Genomic DNA, 21207 nt, shown 5'->3' with positions numbered 1-21207 from the left:
CTAAAAAGGCAAATTTAAAAAAAGGATGGTAAATATTCAAAAATATGTATCTCGCATAGAATTATGTTTTGTTGTTTTGTTGTTCGTGCACGGTAAAAAAATGCAGATTTTTTAATTAATTGTTTTTAATTAACTAAAAGGTGAATAATAATTACTCAAAAATACATTTTTTCAATTATTATTTTATTTTTGGATATGTTTACGGGACAAAAATTCCATCTTTTAGGGTATGGCTCAGCAAAGGCAGCACATATTTGACCCAGTTACCACTTTAGTTTTTATACAACAATTTTTCAGGGAAAAGCTAGGGTTGGACAAAATTTGTCCAAGAGTTATTTTATGTGAAATTTTGTGATCTTTAAAAAAAATATTTTCAGAGATTGGCAAACATGGGCACTATGTTTAAAAAATGGAAGATTTTCTTTAAAAAAGTGATGAAACAACTTTAACTAAGAAATGCTACACTTTAACAAAAAAATCTCAAAAGTTGTTTTCGATTGCAGATTCGTTTTCATATTAAAAAAAAAGTGTATAAAAACTTTGCCGCAATGTCGATGTTTTTTTTTTCATAAAAACACCCTCTTTTAAAATAATTATAACCCGGTCAAATAATATATCTGAAAAAAAATTTGCTTTGTTTACATATATTGGTCATCTACGAAAACATACAGGACATTTTCGTCGTGTGACGTTACACCTGCAAGTGAAGTAGTGAAATTTAGAGTGAAATACTTGTTCCGCCTTATTGGGAGATATACCCACTTTACGCCTAATAAGCGGTCGTGTTTGAATGATGCTGGATAATCTGGAGTGTTCCTTGAAATTTACCAAAACCAAGTAGAGCAACTTTTTGTGAACAATTTCTGTTTATTTTCACTTTTACTGAAGGTTATTCTATTCCGTTTACAAGCATTTATAATAAAATATTTCCCAAATGTATTCTAATCTGACGAGAATGCGTTGAGCCACGCCCATTTTCCAGGCATCACTGGCTCACTCCAACAGGTGCTGCTGGCGGTGTTGTTCTTTATTTGCCTTCGCTTCTCGCTTGGTTTTCTTCAGCCTTCGATTGGAATGGGTCGTCAAAAGTCAAGCGTCAAAAGACTTAGCGCGTTTTTTTTTTGGTGGCGCTTGCTAATTATTTACATGTTTCGGGATTATTTGTCAAGTGAGTGACTAACTAATGTGAAAAAGAACATGTTGCCGGTAGTTGGAAGCAATTTTATATCTTAGGCGCTTTGAAAACGTTAGCGCGAGTGAAAAAATATTGATGGCGACTTTCGTTAACCAGTTAAGCAGTGCCAACAAAATGATGAGAGATGGTCAAAAGTGTATTAGCCCTCTACAACCTAACCCCGCCTTCAGAGGGGCTTCGATCTAAAAAATCGCCGACAATCAATTTTCCAACCGATTTTTCATCTTTAAAAAGCATTGGAAAAGGAACCCTTTAAATTTTACAAAATTTCAGGGTTGGAGGTTTAATTTGTTTTATATGACTTTGCCAATGTTTTTTTTAAATGTCATTTTTGTAGGGATTTGCCTGTTTTTTTTTTACTACATTTCCTATATTTTCAGTAAAAAAAAAGTATGCAAAATTTTTTTTAGTGTCCCAGACTATGCATCTACGCATTTTTTTTGCATTTCAAATGATGATGGTGCCATTCTTTAGCAGAAAATGTGAAAAACATGCAAAAAATTGAAAAAGTGACTGTAAAAACGTGAAAAAAAATAGATAGACAAAATACAATTATATTAGGTGGTAGAATAGGCCAAATACTACCAAAAACAGTCATGAACTAAACAAGATAAATGCAAATTAAAATACTAAAAATTAAACAAGAAAAACATAAAACAAATCGGGCAGTAGAGGGTTAAATTTGTTCTTTTTGGTCAGTAAGTGGCATATATTTGCGTGCTTACTCGACGTTTATAGCCTAAATAGTATTTTTGGAGCTTTAATAGAGCATCAAACTCTGCATATGACGAAGATGATGATTAGAGAGGGTATATTTCCCCTAATCCAGATAATATTTTTTTGAGTTTTATTCGGATGAAGATTTTTCCTTCGCTGTTAAAGCTAAAGTCACTAGTTTTATTTTTAAATTTATAACTTGGCTTAAATAAAAAACGCTCTATGGCTCAAAAATTGTCACTTTTGGTTAATTATAACATATCAAAAAATAGAAATCCAGAAGAGGTATGGAAAAATCAGATCGCATAAAGGTCTCACATGAATTATATTCATGCAGTCAGGTTCTAACAAATGTGGGGAAAGTTTACAAAAAAAAACCTTTTGAAATTGATGGGGAACGGAAAAGGAAACAAAAACTTAAAACGAAGTCATCATATTTATTAGTTGACTTCAGTTAGTTCTGCACAAACAGCTAATCCACTTTTGCTCTAGATGTACTTTATCATCAGCTCACAGAGAGCCAGGAATTGCTTTATCTTGTACCGGCAGTATGTACAAATACACGACAAACAAACTTTAAAAAAAACATCTCGAAGCAAAGATAATCTAGTTTATTGCACACAACTACTATCTTTCACCGTAAGTTTAACTCAATTATATTATGCAACATTCCTACGCCGGAACCAGCGACACCATGCTCGAGCTCGCACTCATGGCCGCCACACTAGCTGCACCCGACGCACTGGCATTAGAACTAGCACTGCTCGAACTCGAACTGCTCACACTGCTGGGATAACCCTTGAGGTCGGCCGCACCCAGCACATCGCGCGTATCGCGGAACGGTTCCAGCGTGTGCAGCACCTTCTTGTAGATTCGCTTCAGGTACAGACACAGCACGTGATCGCACCACGTCCCATACTCGGTGTAGTACTTGAGGCTGCGCCGGTAAAAGTCCAACTTGAGCAGACCGGCCTTCATCTGTAGGGAGGAGGGAGTTGGGAGTATTAGTAGGTTGGGGGTTGGAAGGATATTTAGCTGATCCTACCTCACAGTACCGGACCTCATTGAGCTTGGCCGGAGTGTGGTGTACCGTGTAGTAATGCTTGAGGAGGTCTATCGAATTCTTGAAGATTCTCTAGAAGAGTGTTTATTGTTCAATTACTGTTTGAAGACACTTGTTAGAATTATACTTACATTACAGCACTTGATCTCCACCGTCGGCAGGTTGATCGGTCGCAGATAGTCGGTCGTAACGGTTGTGTACTTGTACAGCAGCTCGATCAGTCGTTCCTCGACCTCCCACAGATAAATCATAAACTCCTGATCGCACAGATCCCACGTCTCGACGATGCTATCGTAGTGCTCCAAGAAGTACTTTGTTTCGACGATAAAGTTGTACACCAGCTTCCAATTGGCCACGTCCTCCGGGGTCTTGGCACTCCGTCTGTACATAATCGTGTCCTCTAGGATCATTTTGCCTTCTTTGCGGTAGCAGCTCAAAATGGTAACTGAATCGAATCGTTCGTTGATTTCAAAAAAACCGCGATCGCGATCATCGCCAATCGATTGGTCGAAGGTTACATAAGGTCACGAAAGGCTTCGGGAAAAGTGTCATCTCGTGCGTCGAAAACAAAAAAAAAACATCCTTCGTACTTTTAATTAGGAACTTATTTATTGTCCAACACGTGTTCGACTTACATATTTACAACCCGTTCGTACCATCACGTTCATACCGTACACAGAGAGTTAAATTAAATGTATATTTGGTAAAGAGTAATTAACCTAAGCATTTAACGATCCTACAGCGCAAACGTGTCCAACGTAATCATTATCTTCTTCAGGATCTTCTTCAGATACAGACACAGATAACGATCGGCGACCGTTCCGTACTGCAGGTACTCGTTTACCCTTCGGTTGAAGAACGCTAGTTTGAGTAGTGCCGATTTAAGCTGAAAGTGGAGGGTAGATAAACAGATGACGATGGTTAGTTGATTTAAATCAAAACAACAGAAACATTGTAATCTCTGTGCAAAAAATAAAAAAACTGTTACCAAAGTTGTAGGAATTTTCAGAAAAAAAGTTACACGAAAAAAAATATGATTAGAAAATTTCAAAAAAAAAGTTACACGGATAAAAATGTATGATCAGGAAGATTAGGAAAAAAAGTTACAAGGAAAAAATCACGATTTTTGTTTAAAATTAACTTTTCTAATACCATAATTTTAATTTAACCCTATGTTCTTGAAGTTTTTTTTTGGGAAAATCGTCAAAATGTATGGAGAAAAAAAAGTTTTCTACCTGTAGAGGGCGTAATTGGTGGCGTAATAAGCTATGTCAGATATACAGATTTTTCGATCCCAAAAATCACAATAATCTGTATATACAGATTTTTTTTAAATTGGTTTTATTAAAAAATTTCAACAATTTTGTAATTGAATTAGGTATGTTTCAATATGATTAAAAAACTAAAATCTGTTTTTTTTTTATTTTGAAAATGTCTTGTATGGCTTCGAATTTGACATGATACAGATAAAATACAGATTTCCCATAAAATAATCTGGCAATGTTGGGCATAATAGATGTCCGATCCTTATTAGGCCTCACCAAAATGGTCATTTCCGAAAGCTAATAACTTTGTAGGATTTTTTTAAAGGGTCCTATAAGCTATTGTGTTTTATATGTTTAGGCTGGTACAAATATTTTTAAAAGTTTTTGTCACCCCCTTCAAAATTGGCCCGAAAAATCAGGGGGCAAGAAAAATATTTTTACAATAAACTTCAAAATTTCAATGAAAATTCAAGTGCAACCAACTGAAATCAAATTAAAATACATTCTCCTGCGTTTAAAATCATTTTAAGCATGTTTGGGTTTATTAAAAAATCTTAAGATTTTTTGAAAATTTTCGATGCAAAATCTTTTTTTTCGATACAATTTTTGTTTTTGTCAGATCTTAGATTTTTTGAAAACTAATGATTGCAAAACAACTGAACTAGTGTAAAATGCATTTTAAAACACTTTTTTCATTTAAATGTGAAGACTATGGCTTGTTATTTAAATTTTTATATTTTTTTATTTTTTTCCATCCCCCCTTGACCGCGGCCAGGGCCAAGGGACAAAAACTTTTTTAAATATTTGCATCGGCCTTATTTAAAAAAACGCAAAAATTAACGTTATAGTTTACAATAGATTCTAAAAAATCAATACAAGATGCAGTTTTAAGCAAAAATAATGTTTTGACCCTTATTTTTTGTGAAAATTTTGAACGTTTGTACAAAATTAGCATTTATTGCAATTGCTTTTTTTTAGTCACTTGACGTGACTTTTACCCCTCAGAATTGTGCTGTTAATTGAACGCTCCGTGCTTAAATCAACTAATTTCAATGAATCGTCTCTGCAGTAAACTTTACACAGTAGGCCTGGCCTCTTGAACATTTGTGATACATGGACTACAAGAAGAATGCTATGCATCAAATACCCGTACACATTCTGCAGTATCCCCTAGAAATTATTAGAACTTAGAGATTTTCATATAAACACGGAAATTCCATATGAAACTCAAAAGGCCCAAAACTGGTCGGCGGTTCGTTGGCTCAAATTAACAGACACGTATTTTTTCTTGATTCTAATTTTTTTTATAAATTTAAACGATCTGTAGCTTGCTCAAATTATGAAATATTCTGATGAAACTCGCAGAAACGATAGAAAGACCAATTTAAAACCAAGTGAGACGACTTTCGAAAAAAATGTCGTGTTTACATGTGTGCTCCTGCCACAACCGATCGAGCTTATACTTGGGATTCGCATAGAAACCTATGGGATCATTCCCCAAAATGCCCCCCAAAAAAAAGTATCATTCCATTACCTCGCAATTGTCCTGTTCCTCGTGTCCCGACTTCTTGTGACGACACGAATTGTGGTGCAGCCGCAGATCCTTGACGCTGTGAAACTCTGTCTGTGTAAACCGAATCGAAAGAAGGGGGTCGGACACAAATAGCTTGTTTAGTTTTGTTTTGTTGGCACCAGCTTTCAGGAAGATAAAAATACCATTCCACGAAAGTCGATCAAGATCAAGGCATTGATCAGTCGATCGATCTTCGAGCTATTTTCGACACCTACCCCGCAGCACTGCAGCTTGAAGAAGTGCTCGTGCTCCCGCGAGCCGACGCCGTCCAACGAGAGCGTCGTGAACCGAGCCAGCAGCTGCGTCACGCCCTCGTGGATCTCGATCAGGTAGTAGAGGAAAAAATTCCCCGACAGGTCCCAGTGGCTGATGATCGTGTCGAACTCGTCCAGGAAGTACTTGGTCTCGGAGATGAACTTCACAACCTGGAGAAAGGAGGGGGGGGGGCTTAGAAGAACCTCTTCCGGAATGATCCCCAGAAGTACTCACATCTTTATTCTGAATAAGTTGCTGCATTTTGAAGTATCGATCCACCTATTTGCCCTTGCGAAGTTGATTTTTTCCAAACAGTCAAGTAGAAAACAACAACAACCGCAAAGTAGTCCGGGATTTTTTTTTGTTCAGCAAAAACTGTGGATCTTGGGAACACTGACCCTGTCTCTAGGTATTGGAACGTGATGGGGTTCGAACGGAAGCTAGACTCGAACTGCACCAGATGGTTCGGCGGTGCTGACGAAGAAAACTTTTCACTTCCTTTCGTCGGTCGGATCTCGAACCAAGTTTGGCGGCGGTCGTGGACGGAAGTCTTGACGGTCATGATCACGATATGTTACGTGACGACTTTTGGCAATGGTTCGAGACTTTGGTTTGTGGCTTTCGGAATGTGTCGGACGAGCGAAAAGAAGGTTGTGGGTGGGTGTTTTCAAGGTTTTTAATTTGTGTCTTCTACTAGAACTTCAATGTGGCTGAAATCTTTGTCAACATTCGCTTCAAATTGGTGATCAGTGTGAGGGTTTTCTCTTCGCCGTAGGTGATGTAGTTGGTCAACCGGTGGCGCATGTGGGTCAGCTTAGCCAGCGAGGATTTGAGCTGGAATAAAATTAGATTTGGATGATAATTTCAGTACAAAGCCTAAAAGTTTCAGAAATTTTTATTAGATTTTGTATCAAAGTGTGGAAATTGTAATTCATCAAAATGACTTTGAACTATGATCTTGAAAAATGATTTCTGAAGAACCAAGCGCCTCCTTTTTCTGAAATTTATAATTTACCCTGTCAAGCGTATTTACTGTTTTTGGTATGGAATGGTATCAAGGAATTATCAATTTGATAATCTTTCTTTAAATGTTCATTCAGCTGAAGGAGTAGGGGCAAATGGATTTTTTGAACATAAAAACTGGGTTTTTCGACTTGTCGCGCGCAAAAACGGGAAAATTAAGAAAACGGGTAAAAATCAACTTTTTTCTCTAAAACTACGATAACTTGAAAATTTCAGCGATGACCTTTACATGTTTGGGTACAAAAATTTTCGTAATTGAAAGACGAAACTTTTGATACCCAAACATGTATAGGTCATCGCTGAAATTTTCAAGTTATCGCAGTTTTAGTGAAAAAACTGATTTTTACCCGTTTTTGTCATTGTCCCGTTTTTGCGCGCGACGCGTCGAAAACCCTAGATATGAGATATGATTTTTTTTTTGAAAAATGTGCTTTTTGCGAAAATCGACGAAAAATGCCATTTTTTGGACCACCCTATTTCGGGTAGGAGCAACCTGATTGCCAAACAAAAAATACGAGTCTATTTATTTGGGTCAAAGAACCCCCAATCCAAATTTGAGCAAAATCGTAGAACTTTTGATTTACAAGAGACTTTTTGTTTGACGTGGAATGGCTGTATATTAAGGTTTAGAGCATCTATTGGTATGTGAGTGTTGATTAGGGTGACAATAAAAAAATCGACATCAGCAGAGATACCCTCTGACTCGATTCCTAATGCAAAAATAAGTATCTGTGCCAATTTTGAGCCAAATCGGTTAAGGCTAAGGGGTCGCTTTTCATCGATGAAGTTTATATGGGGAAAATCACGAAAATGTATGGGGAAAAACATCGCTTCAGGATTTTTGCATCAGGTGGCGCAGGTCTCGCCCAAAATTGTCCAAGTGTGAGATTCTTGTAGGAAATTTAATTACCTACAACTTTGTCCAAGGGTGCAAAACGATCCGAGTTGATCCTGATTTTTGGTGATTTTTCTAGAAAAAAATATTTTTTATATACTTCCTATATAGGGTAGGGTAGTCATCAATGAGACACTTTTGGTTTTCAACTTTCAAGGATTTTTCTATTTTTTTCATTAGCATGTTTTAATGAGCTTTTAGTTGCATTATCTTTCTTTTAATGTGTTCTAACATTGACCAAAATATGAGATCGGTCCGACATCTACAGCCAGAGTTATTCAACTGTCTCATTGTAGACGCACTTGGCAGGAACAATGAGACAGCTGGGGAACAATGAGACACTCTACGAAAATCAACATTTTTCTAGCAAAACATCATGTTTTTGTATTGTTCCATTGCAGGTGACTTGCCTTGAACATTTTAAAGCAATTTTGCCAACATGAAACGTTTAATAACAAAAGTTACACTAAAAAGTATTTAAATTTTGTAAAATCCATATATTAATACCAAATAACTTTGTATTTTGGTTAAATGAAGTTTAAACTCAATAAATATGCCAAAAATCACTTTTAATTCATGTTTTGAAAGATTTCCATCGATTTTGAAAAGTTTATTGAAGAAAAATCAAAGTGTCTCATTGTTACCCATGGGCTGAAATGAGTGGGGAACAATGAGACAGCCTTGGATTCTGGGTATATTCTAAATTTTGGCCAAATCTAATGAAAGGACATTGTAGCCCAACTTAATCCCTATGGAACGTCGAAAGAAATTTGAAAAAATATTAGTTATGGTGTAAATGACAGCCTACGAGCGAAAAAGTATTTTTTGTCCATAATTTACTTTTACACTCCATAATCAAACATTTATGAATTACTTTTCAAGGGAGCGTCCATAACCAAATCCACTAATATGGCAGACGTGTATCCAGTAAACACACATTTCCCCCAAATATGAGCCTGATTGGTTGAAACTACGACTTGTGAGAGCAATTTTATCATTGTTCCCCGTGTCTCATTGATGACTACTCTACCCTACCCCTTGTATACTTTGAAGTATATAAGCCGATTTCTTTTCATCGCATTGCTAATAACTCATCAGGATCAACTCGGATCGTCTTACACCCTTCTACAAAGTTGTAGGTAATTAAATTTCCTACAAGAATCTCACACTTGGACAATTTTGGGCGAGACCTCCGCCACCTAGCAGAAAATTACTGAAACGATGTTTTCCCCATACATTTTTGCGATTTTCCCCATATAAACTTCAACGATGAAAAGCGACCACTTAGCCTTAACCGATTTGGCTCAAAATTGGCACAGTCACTTGTTTTTGCCTAAAGAATCGATCCAGGGGGTATCTCTTGCGATTTTCCAAAATTTTCAATTTTTCTTGTCACCCTAGTGTTGATTCATATACTGCCCTTGATCGCATAAATGTCCCATATGCATTTTCATAAAAATGTTGAAGCCGCGGTTCGTAAATCCCCCCTCTCGACATTGCTCAGAGTCTAGCGACATAAACTTCAAAAAATATTTGCAACGACCTTATGAATTATTTTTTTAAATGGACTGCTTAAACAAGCACAACAGTTTTGGAGTAAACTTTGGTCATGTGTTGACTATGCGAAAGTTAGAAATGGTTTACGTTAATATTTTTTTATTTGTCTAAAGCTTTGTCTGGGGAATCTCTATGACCAAAGAAGCTGTTTTTAATAATTGGTTTGCCCACACAATTCTTCATACAATTCTCAGTACAATTTTGGCAGTTATCCATACAAAAATGGCATGTAAATATTCGAAAATCTGTTTCTTGGAAAGGATTTTTTATCGATTTAGTATCTTTGGCCCGGTTGTCGGTCATGTTTAGAACTTTTCAGTAAAAAATAGTTACACTCAAAAAAAATCAACCACTTTATGTAAAATTTGATTGTCCAAAATCCGTATTGACAGATTTTTAATTCTTTATATATTCTAGGAGACTTTTTGGAAAATGCAACCAAGTTCACCGTTTTTCAATTAAAGCCAAATTAACAACCTTTAGTTTTTCGACTTTTCAAAAAAGTGCTAATTTCTAAATCAAAATTTCAGGGAGCTGAGGAAATTTCCTAAAATTTGCCCAAGATACATTGAAGGTTGGTCTATTTGTTTCTGAAATACAACCACTCGAAAACAAAAATAAGATTGAAGTTTTCTTAGTGTCATCCTGGGTGCTGAATAGTGGTTCGCGAAATGGCCTCAATTTTGAGCTGTCAAAGTGGAACCAATTTACTGTTGGCCAAAAGTAGAGAGTGTTGATGTCGATCAATAAAAATTGTTTTTTTGGCAAGAATAAAAAATGTGTGGTTTTTTGATCCTGGGGTTGAACTCAAGAAATCTTGAGAAAGTTGAAGGCGAGATGGAATGGAAGTTGCGGTTGTATCCATCCAGAAGCTGTCTTTTTTGTTTGATTCCGTTTGAAAATCTACTCACTGCAAATCTTCTCTGTTTGTTGGATCAGCTTCGCTAGGATTAGCGATGTTTTTTGCTGGATCAGGAAGAGCTGCAGGATTCTAAAATCAGCCAGGGAATTTATCTGCGGCATCGCAGAATGACAATATCGCCGCAGTTCTTCGTCACCCGTAAAAAAGAAAAACCTCTTCTAACCGATCGAAATTTGAAAACACACACAATTTTCCAGCAAAAAATGTCAAAAACTAGACAAAATAAAACACATACAACTGATTATTTATAAAACAGCTCATTTATCAGTAAGAAAAAAGTCATGCTTGTGCTTGAACAGCCTGCTACTTTGTGATGTAAACAAAGTAGGATCATTCGAAAATCACGTTACGCAAAAACGAAACTATTGGCACTACGCCCCCCGGGGCATGGCCTTCCTCTAACGTGGGATTTCTGCTCCAGCGCCTCTGACGAGACAGGAGAAACCGGGACCGACGTTTTACTTCACCATCCGATAGAAGCTCAGTGGATAAGGCGGGAATCGAACCCGCGTCTCATAGCATCATCGGGATCGGCAGCCGAAGCCGCTACCCCTGCGCCACGAGACCCACCACGTTACGCATTCTCTCTATTTATCACCCAGGTGTCATCCTGACAGCACTCAACGTGCCGATTTTCAATGTTAATAAATAAATCTTTCATGAAATTTTCTTCGAAAACAGTGAAAAAAATTGAATAAAACGTAAATCTTTTAAAACATTCAAAATATTGTTCACCTAAACGCAGCATAAAATGTTAAATCACTAAAAACATTCAAAAAGTTACAGGGATCATACAATATTGGCCCAATAAAAAACATCAGATACGAGATAGGGGAAAGTGGGGCAAGTGTAACAGGCTATGGAAATGCTCATTATAACCCATTAAAAAAGATTAAAAATCTGTCGGATTTTATTATAATCATCTTATTCTAGGTCTTGACTAAGACTTTGTTAGAAAAAGTTTTTAAAATATCCTGTTTTTTAATGTAAAAAATTGATGCTAAAATTTTTGATTTTCCGTACGTTCTACTCAACTAGTGGAGCAAGACGAACAACCCGTTGGGGCAAGAGGAACAATGCATGAAAAAACATGTTAATTTGCTAACAATTGAACTGTTGTCACTTAGATACATCAGATTAGAATGTATTTGAAAACTTTCTTTCATTTTTAGATTAAATAATAATATTTTACTAAAAAATTTTTCGTTTTTACTTTTTACGAAAAAAATATTACTTACATGATACATAGTAAATTTTCATAATATCACTATATTTTGTACAGAATTTTTTTCACGATTTTTTATCAGTTTTTAAGTACTTGCATGTATTTATTTCCCAATAAAATATGTTGTTGCAGCAATTCATATTTTTTCCATACTAAAAATCCATATGGTACACTTGCCCCACCTGAACATGATTTTTTAAAAGCTCTCAACATAAATAACCAAAAGTTAAATCATACTTTCTAATTGGTGCAAGTCATAGGTAGGGACACTTCTGATCTAGGAAAAATAGCATTTTGATAAAATGAGCCTTAAAACGAATCCTGAGCCTTATTTTGTACTTTCCAAATATTATAAGAAAACAAAGATTTTTAAATAACTTCATTGAATCTTATGCCCCGCGGCGTTTACGTCGTTTTGTCGGTTATGTGGGAGTAGAATCAGCTAATTGCATTTGCTAGCAACGATTCCTCATACTGAAAATAATCAATATTGTAAAAATTACGGCCGTACGAGCGATTGTTCCTCTTGCCCCATATGGTCGTCTTGCCCCACATTCCCCTAAATGCAAATAAAAAATATGGAAATATTGAAAAGTTACTTCCTAAATGCGGATCTAAGTGTGCAGTGTTGAGCAAAGGTTTATTTAGTGTTAATATCGGCTCTAAAAATTGTACATAATAAAAAAAATACTCAAAATACCCAATTATTATTTTTACTTGAATAAGATTTGGAAAATGCATGAACATTTTCAAGGTGGTAACGCATATTTTTTCTACAATTTTTATCTCTCGATAGTCTTGACACAAATAACCTGACCGCCACGCCACAACTATATATCGTCGCATTCTGCAAGATCCCTACACCTCAAACCACAAAGATGAATTGCAAATTTTGACGTTCACTTTTTCACTTTACGTTTAAATATGTTCATAAAAATCATGGAGCTTAAGTTTTTTTCCTTTTTTTAAAAAAAAAATCCCGATCTAATCAAAACAAACGCAACCAGTCAGATAAAAGCTTTCTGGAAAGCCTTTGGTTCAAAAATCTGCAAGAAAGGAGTACGCATGGACATACCGTTCCAAACGCTCCAGTTTGTAGTTTTATAAGTTGTATGTGAATGTGTTTTGCGTAGTATGTAGTCTATAGTCGTATTGATTGGAAAAGTGTTTCAAGAACTTAAACGACAGATTTCACAACAATTTTAATTCAAATGTCACTAACCTCCAGCACATTAGCAAACCTCACAAACGGCTCATTATGAACAGCACGGTAATGCCTTCTCAGATCCACTGTGTCATCGAATCGAAGCTGGAATTATGTTACCATTTCAAAACTCCACCAATCCGGTCAGATATTCCCATCTAGCCCACCTTGCAACAAAAAAGCTCCTTCTCGTTCTTGGCCCTGCCATCGTCGTACGGGGCGGCCTCAAATTTGCGCAACAGTTCCTTCACTTTTTCTCGAACTTCCCGCAACTGGATGTGGAAAATCCCTCGATAGAGGTCCTTGTGCAGAATGATTTGGTCGTACTCCAGCAGGAAGCGTTTCACATCTTCGCTTAGTAGAGTTAACTGAATGTTGGGGATTGGTGGTTAATAAATTTGTTTTTATTAATTGATTTGAGAATTTACATTTTTATATCTGTGACTGTAATTATATTCAGGTTGATGAACGTAAGCAGTTACTCGAACCATTTCTAGAAGAAGATCTTCTTGCTAAGCTTTCTCGACTTGCACTAAACGTTCTACTTAGAAGGGGGGAAGTCATCAAATCAAGATTGGATTTCTATTAATAAAATGAAAAGTTTCTTTATTCCCCCGTAACATGTATTTGTGTGCACAGCTCAATTAATCTTGCTTCTCCCTCTGTTGGACTTCCTTCCAAAGATAAATTTGTCGATCTATTTTGTTAAAGTGATGCTCCCGAATTGGCTCATCAATCATCAACGTGATGCTGACACATCTCCAAAGTTTCTTCAGGTTCACCATGAGCGCCGCCGTGTATTCCGTTCCGTAGGCCAGGTACTCTCCGAGACGTGACCGGAAGTGTTCCAACTTTCCGTGACCGGAGCGTAACTGTTTGGAGAGTTTTTTTTTGTTGAAGGTTGCTTATCGAAAATTTAGTTTAATTTACCTCTACGATATTGGGATGTACCAATCGTGGCGTGTTATGATATTGAAAGTAGTGCTCTCTTAAGTCATACCGAGTTTCAGATAAAGTCTGTGAAGGAGAAAAAGCAAATCTCAAAATGTCACCTGACCCATTAATTTAAATCATTGACCCACCCCACAACAAAACAGCTCTTGAAACAGTTGATTTCGGGCACCGCCCACCCTCAAAGTTTCAAACTTTGAAATCAGCAGTCTCAAATTGCTCTCGATTTCCCTCAAGTGCCGGGGAAACTTTCGCCGATAGACGTGCCGATGCTGCATGATTTGGTTATATTCCTCGAGAAAGTGCGCCACATCGTCGGAAAATTTTATGAGCTGAAAATTAAGCTAAATTAAACCTAAAAATTTAAAACACAACAAAAAAAAATCTAATTACATTTCGAAATTTGTGGCTGTAATCCAGGGTTCGCTTTCGAATCGGGACCGCCACCATTTTATTGGTCTGATTTGAATTGTCTGCTTTTAGGGAATACTCATTCGCAAGGGGGGAGGTTTCCTTTTTTTTACCTTTTGCCCCCCTGTTTTAGTACGAGCTTTGTTTTCGAATTCGGACAAAGGAAACTATTTTAAAACGCGTCTCAACCATTCGAGTTGGAACTGAAACAAAAGGGAATAAGCGGGATCGTTTGGCACATGTTTTGAGTTTAAATGTGTACAAATTGTAGTTTTTCGCTCAAGAGATTGAGATTTTACTTTTTTTAATTTTATTATTTTAAAAACTGACTCAGAGTCAAATTCTAAGCAAATGATTTAAAATCTGATAACCCTATCAAAAGTTACTAGCACTTAAGTGTTTCGATACTTTTTTTAAGTCGGTTCTCAGATATTTTGATAAAAATGATATCCGAATCCGAACCCATCGTTCGATGGGTAACGTCATGATTCGAAATCCGGACACTTAGTAGCATATCATTTTTGTTAGAGCTGACAAAAAATCATGTTATATGTTGGAAATGAAGAAATATCATCAGGATGTAGTATTAACAGTCAGTTTTAAGAGAATGCATGCAAAATATATCTTTTCTAACAATTTTTCATCAGAATTTGAATATTAAAATGACTTGTTGTGCTTCGAATCCAGGACACTGATTCGAAATCCGGACACTTTTGCTTCGAATTTCGGACACTCGTTTTTGCTAATGAATCGCACAAATTTGGACTGAAATGGTAGTGAATGGCATTCTTTAGGTCTCAAATAAGCTGTTAACATCAAAACAATCGATATTTTTTTTTATAAAAATTTGCTGGAATTTAAGGAAATCAAAACCATAAATTTCTGCATTGCCTTCCCGGTGCTTCGGACGCCTATGAAATATTTCACGTGAAATGTTTCGCCTTTTTGCTAATCTTATAATTTTATTTTATTGAATTGTTTTGGCATTAACTACAGCGTTCAAACAAACTTTAAATGAAAGTTGATGTTAGAATTCATCAAATAACACAGTTTTGACATTCATATTGCGAACTTATATCCAAATAATTGATAAAACAAGATAAGGTGTCCGGGTTTCGAAGCGTCCGGGAATTCGAATCATGACGTTAATCAAGAGACCTTTCCAACGAACCCAAAAGATTGAAGATCTGACAACTCTATCATAAGTTATTGGGTAATTCTCCGCCAACTCACACAGCAGTTGCCCCGACCCCTCTTCGATTTGCGTGAAACTTTGTCTTAAGGGGTAACTTTTGTCCCTGATCACGAATCCGAGGTCCGTTTTTTGATATCTCGCGATGGAAGGGCGGTACGACCCCTTCCATTTTTGAACATGCGAAAAAAGAGGTGTTTTTCAATAATTTGCAGTCTGAAACGGTGATGAGATAGAAATTTGGTGTCAAAGGGACTTTTTTGTAAAATTAGACGCCCAATTTGATGGCGTACTCAGAATTCCGAAAAAATAATATTTTTCATCGAAAAAAACACTAAAAAAGTTTTAAAAATTCTCCCATTTTCCGTTACTCGACTGTAAAAAAATTTGGAACATGTCATTTTATGGGAAATTTAATGTACTTTTCGAATCTACATTGACCCAGAAGGGTCATTTTTTCATTTAGAACAAAAATTTTCATTATTAATATATAGATATAAGGGGCTTGCTTATAAACGTCACGAGTTATCGCGATTTTACAAAAAAATGTTTTGAAAATGTTGGTCGTCGTTGATCATGGCCGTTCATGGTCACCCGCGACAGACACGGACGACGAAACAAAAAGAAACGCATAAAGTAACTCTTTTAAAACTTTTTTTTCGTAAAATCGCGATAACTCGTGATGTTTATAAGCAAACCTCTTATGTCTACATATTAAATATTTTGTAATTGTCTGCTCTACAACTTTGTAGAACATTGTTACACTCTAAAAAATAACCCTGCAAAGTTAGAAAAAACATGAAATTTTAAAATTAAAATTTATGTTCTAAATGAAAAATGACCCTTCTGGGTCAATGTAGATTCGAAAAGTACATTAAATTTCCCTTAAAATGAAATGTTCCAAAAAAAATTTACAGTCGAGTAACGGAAAATGGGAGAATTTTTTAAACTTTTGTAGTGTTTTTTTCGATTAAAAGTACGTTTTTCCGGAATTCTGAGTACGCCATCAAATCGGGCGTCTAATTTTACATACAAGTCTCTTTGACACCACATTTTTATCTCATCACCGTTTCAGACTGCAAATTATTGAAAAACACCTCTTTTTTCGCATGTTCAAAAATGCAAGGGGTCGTACCGCCCTTCCGTCACGAGATATCAAAAAACGGACCTCGGATTCGTGATCAGGGACAAAAGTTACCCCTTAAGACAAAGTTTCACGCAAATCGAAGAGGGGTCGGGGCAACTTTTCCCGATTTCGTGTGAGTTGGTAGAGAATTACCCTATTAGTACTTAAGTGTTATTTATACACTTTTTTGAGGCTGTGTGTTCTCTATTTAAAATAACGGTTTTTTATTGTACTAAACCATTTGTTGCATATAAAAAAACAAAAAATAGTTTTCAATTCAATTGTCATCTTTAAAACTCCTAGTCATTTCCAAAAGTCTTAATATTTTTTGCCTCCCTCACCTTACTGAGGAAATACTATAAAATCACTCAAAAAATGAACTTCTTAATACGAGCTCCTAGACTCACCTTCACGTATACATTTCGACTCAGAATCAAAAACTGAACAAATGTCTGTGTGTGTGTTTGGATGTGGATGTGTGCACCGAAAAAAAATCACACAATTATCCCAGCACTGGCTGAACCGATTTTAATCGTTTTGGTCCCATTCCATCCAGCAATATCCGGATCGATAATGCGATCCATTGTTTGTTGGATAATTAAAAGGACTTTCAAATGATACTAAAAGATTTGTAGATTGGACAATTGCGTTTTACCAAAGACAAAACTATGTTACTGTCAGGAAGGCATCAACCAACCTGCGGTGGAATAAGTAAGATTTTTTTTTTAAATTACGGCCGAAGAGCAATGAAATTTAATAGCATTGTTAATTTTGTTAATATGCTTGAGGTTCTTAAAAATATTTCGAAAGTTAAAGGATTTTCAGTAATTTGAAAAAATAAGCGTTATACGTGTTTAAATAATTTAGTTATTTTTTTCAAACTAATGTTATTCAAAAGAAAAGAAAAGAAAACATCGGATGGTGGAGCAGAGGAGCACAAATGCAATAGCAAATAACATAACTCAACATTTGTGAAGTTGATGTCAGTAAACGCTTCAGCTTCGTTGATGTATCATAGATTTGTTCTCCCTGAACACGCACCAATTGGAAGAATTGAATTTTAGTGAATTTTCTGCCACTCGATAAAATTTTAAATTCAGGGTATAAATTCTAATGGAATCATCTTAAGCAACCATGCGCACCCATTTTTGTCTTTGAGATAACACAAATAAAATTCCACTCTGTCGATTGGAGCGTGTTCAGGGAGCCTTGATACCTTGAATAGATGAAACTGAAGCGTTTACTGACATCAAATTCAAAAATATCGAGTTCTGTGAATGAAATCTATTATGCTCTTAATCCCCTGAGAATTTTAAGTCAATCGTGGAATCTACTTAATTGCCATTATTTTTTACAAATTTTGTTCCTAAGGAAATATTTTACCCAATTTCCTTAAGCCCGGGCAGACGGTCATAACACAATTAATAATATTTCAAAAAACAAATCCTGTTAAAATAACAAAAAGTGTTATTATTTTATCCTGAAGTTCAACTTCAAGAAGAAAAAAATAATAACAGTTTCTGATGAAATAACAAAATTTGGTATTGAAGTGATATTACATTGAAAATGTTTAATAACACGCTAATAAGAGGAAATGTTATACATTTCAAAAACTCTCCTAATAACAATATTTGTTATTCGTTCGGTATACAGACTTAGAAATAAAATTACCATAAATCGCACAAATGGAAAAGTTTCGAAGTGTCCATAACACAATCTGTTATTATTTTTTCTTTTGTTAAATATGTTTAGATCTTTGGGATAATTTTGTCTAATTTCGTCGGGGTCATTATTTTGGCCATAAAATGTGGTCCTTAAGCTAAAGTTATTCTAAAAAGTTGAAATTTTGAAAGTTGATTTTTTTATTATTTGATATATCCCCTAAAGGACTTTGTTTAAAATGTTTAGAACTATGGGATAGTTTTAACCAATTTCGTCAGGGTCATTATTTTGGCCATGAAATGGGGTCCTTAAGCTAAAATTATTTTTAATATTTTTTAACAACAAATCCGATCATCCCAATAACATATTTCGATCTTCTCACAATATCAAAAACTGACCTTCCCAAGTTATTTCCGTCTGCTCGGGAGAACAGAAAGAGTTTACAAAAAAATATTCTGGTTTTATCATTTCGGACACGTTTCAGTTATAACACAAATGCAATGCCGATATTCTTGCCAGTCGAAAAAGGCAACAAATTTATTCATTAAACGATTAACCTTGAACAGCACAATTATTCCAGCAGTAATTTCCTAAGACCAAACACCCGTCAGCACCAGATTGGACTTTCTTAAAATTCTCCGTAGCCGGTACATCAGCTCGTCGTTTACAACGACTCCCACTGCGATGTAATCCTCGACAGCTTCCTGATAGGCTTCCATAATTTCTTGCTGCTTGAAAAAAAACTGATTTTTTAATCTGAGGTTTATTTAGTTCATTTCACATACCTCTGGTATCACTATGGCTTCATTGTCTTTTTCGTGAACTTCTTCATAATGTTCCTCAAATTCGTCAGTGTCGAAAAGGTGCTCCTGCTGCTCGATAAAATGAGATTAGTATTTGGCCACAGTTATTGAAAAAATCATCCTTCACCTCTCCACAGCACTTGATGTGTTCCCGGTTTTTGTCATCATGGGGCAACCAGTTTCGCGTAAACACACCAAACCGGTGCAGCAATTCCACCAGCGAATCCCTCAGCGGGTTCAGGTTCTTTAAATAAACCGATCGACACTTGCCCCTGTTGGCGACCATTTCGTCAAACTGATTCATAAACTCATCGGTCGTCTTGAAGAACTCGTGCAACTGAAATTTCATCATTTTTACTGGTCAAAACTACAAATCGCTTTAATAAATTTAAAAACCATTACCAAATCAAACTTAGTTGGCGGCTTGGGCGCAGGAGGCTCTTCCGGTTCCGGTTCCGGTTCTCGCTCGCCCTCTTCTTCTCCATCCACTTTTTCAGCGCCTTCTTCGTCTGGATTTACATTTTCACCGTTCTGGTCTTCACCGGACTTCTCCACTTCGGCGCCTTCTGCGCCATCAGCAGCTGCCGGTGCTGGTTGCGCTTCCTTTGGAGCTTCTGGTTCTTTCGCAGCTTCCGGCTCTTTTGATGCTTCCGGTTCCTTTGGGGCTTCCGGCTCTTTTGGTGCTTCCGGTTCCTTTGGGGCTTCCTCCGCCATGTTTGCAAAGTTTCAAACTAAAGTTTGCTCCCAAATCTAAGGCTCACGTAGAACGGAAGGAAGCTGATTCTTGTCTGAAGGACGCAGTCGGTTTGGCAGAAAGGGAAAGCTAGGATTGAAACTAATTGCGACGAATTTGGTTCCAAATTTGGACACGATCGTTGTTCGACGATCGGAAGATTGGATTTGTGTTTGTGGAAGTCGTTTTGTAAACTGGATTTAATTAGAACTGATTCTGTAGAGAGTTTTCTGTCAATGGTGTAGTGAAATTTAAATTTGTTTGATGATGTGCATTATTTGGTGTGTCTAATGAAAGGTAACTAAATATCAGATCTTCATATTTATTTGCTAACTTTTTGCTTGTTTAAGTTTGGCGCTCGGTATGATTCGTAGAAAAACTTTAGATTCAATAAAATCGGCATGTCATTTTGCGTCGAGGTCCTTTTTTGAAGATTTAATCGGATATTTCTTCAGAAAGTCGCTGATTTTTTAAGAATATGTCTTGAGGGGCTCTAAATTAAATATTCCACTAATATTCGACGTCCAATAACATGTTTCTAATCTAATCTAATCTGATCTAACCCTATCGCAGCCAGTCTTTCGAGGGCATCCTGTAAAATGCCTTAGGTTGATTAACGCCTAGCATCCTCTTGTCATTATTAACATTTGCAGTGCCCCATTGCATTAGATTGCATTAAAACATCTCAAACTTTAAAGCAGCCAGGCCAACGGCGTAAAGTTAACCGCAAAGATGATTCGTTGAATTGCATTGAGTTTGTTGCACGACCTCCAATAACACGTTTCCAAATTTATCTGATCACTAGCTTTCTTTTAAATGACTACAAACATAAAAAAAAAATATTCTTAAGATAAGAGATGTGCAAGACCGGATTTGCTTGCAATCTAAAAAGGAGTTAATACCAGCAAATAACATTACAGTTCACCACTGTTTACGTAAAATAAGATTCCAGATTCGGATTCAGCGACCAAAATTACTATAAGAAAGTATACCTGGGCCATTAAAGAGATATCGATGCCTCTGTGCATCTGGATAGGAATCCCAGCATGCTTAGTACAAGAGAGCACAGAGGCATCGATATTTTTGCAATGACGTGTAATTAGTAGGCCTTGCTTGCAAAGCAAAAAATGGTGTAAAATTGGAAGGTGTAATTTTGGGAGGTTGAATATCACTTCTTTCAGGATGTAATTTTACTTCATTTTAAATTACACATTTTCAGAGGTAAAATTACACATTTTTTTCTGACATAAAGGATGTACCCCTTCCCAGATGTAATATTACCATGATTTTTTTACTGTGTGTAAATTCTGAGAAATTTCGGATATTGAGATTTCTTCTCACTAAAACTCAAGTATCTCGACCCTGGAGTGTAGAAATTGCCTTTTCTCAGAAAGAGAAATGTTCATGATGAAATTTCCTACATTTTTTTTGAAAA

At 36.2% G+C, this 21207-nt stretch overlaps 5 protein-coding genes across 5 annotated transcripts; all 5 read right to left on the bottom strand.

Annotated features, from left to right (window-relative positions):
* Nucleotides 1–2502: 2502 nt before the first annotated feature.
* LOC6043444 lies at nucleotides 2503–3443 on the bottom strand. Its single transcript, XM_038265430.1, has 3 exons — nucleotides 3107–3443; nucleotides 2958–3047; nucleotides 2503–2890 (listed from the first exon to the last, which is right to left on the bottom strand). The coding sequence occupies exons 1-3, from the start codon at nucleotides 3383–3385 to the stop codon at nucleotides 2585–2587; spliced, it is 675 nt and encodes a 224-aa protein (XP_038121358.1). The 5' UTR covers nucleotides 3386–3443; the 3' UTR covers nucleotides 2503–2584.
* Nucleotides 3444–3558: 115 nt separating this feature from the next.
* LOC6043443 lies at nucleotides 3559–6387 on the bottom strand. Its single transcript, XM_001870945.2, has 4 exons — nucleotides 6303–6387; nucleotides 6029–6238; nucleotides 5775–5864; nucleotides 3559–3861 (listed from the first exon to the last, which is right to left on the bottom strand). Exons 1-4 carry the CDS (start codon nucleotides 6327–6329, stop codon nucleotides 3712–3714), a joined length of 477 nt encoding a protein of 158 aa, XP_001870980.1. The 5' UTR covers nucleotides 6330–6387; the 3' UTR covers nucleotides 3559–3711.
* Nucleotides 6388–6725: 338 nt separating this feature from the next.
* Nucleotides 6726–13440, bottom strand: LOC6043442. Its single transcript, XM_001870944.2, has 4 exons — nucleotides 13323–13440; nucleotides 13062–13262; nucleotides 12913–12999; nucleotides 6726–6902 (listed from the first exon to the last, which is right to left on the bottom strand). Exons 1-4 carry the CDS (start codon nucleotides 13383–13385, stop codon nucleotides 6762–6764), a joined length of 492 nt encoding a protein of 163 aa, XP_001870979.1. The 5' UTR covers nucleotides 13386–13440; the 3' UTR covers nucleotides 6726–6761.
* A 39-nt stretch (nucleotides 13441–13479) lies between these two features.
* LOC6043441 lies at nucleotides 13480–14369 on the bottom strand. The gene is made up of 4 exons (XM_001870943.2): nucleotides 14239–14369; nucleotides 13977–14177; nucleotides 13825–13911; nucleotides 13480–13766 (listed from the first exon to the last, which is right to left on the bottom strand). The coding sequence occupies exons 1-4, from the start codon at nucleotides 14293–14295 to the stop codon at nucleotides 13539–13541; spliced, it is 573 nt and encodes a 190-aa protein (XP_001870978.2). The 5' UTR covers nucleotides 14296–14369; the 3' UTR covers nucleotides 13480–13538.
* Nucleotides 14370–18741: 4372 nt separating this feature from the next.
* Nucleotides 18742–19844, bottom strand: LOC6043440. The gene is made up of 4 exons (XM_001870942.2): nucleotides 19442–19844; nucleotides 19167–19376; nucleotides 19022–19108; nucleotides 18742–18964 (listed from the first exon to the last, which is right to left on the bottom strand). The coding sequence occupies exons 1-4, from the start codon at nucleotides 19751–19753 to the stop codon at nucleotides 18827–18829; spliced, it is 747 nt and encodes a 248-aa protein (XP_001870977.2). The 5' UTR covers nucleotides 19754–19844; the 3' UTR covers nucleotides 18742–18826.
* Nucleotides 19845–21207: the final 1363 nt, after the last annotated feature.

The sequence above is a fragment of the Culex quinquefasciatus genome, chromosome 3 (assembly GCF_015732765.1).
Source record: "Culex quinquefasciatus strain JHB chromosome 3, VPISU_Cqui_1.0_pri_paternal, whole genome shotgun sequence".
Taxonomy (NCBI): Eukaryota; Metazoa; Arthropoda; class Insecta; order Diptera; family Culicidae; genus Culex; species Culex quinquefasciatus.
The sequence above is the reverse complement of the archived record's forward strand: the minus strand, read 5'-3'. Positions and strand labels throughout refer to the sequence as shown.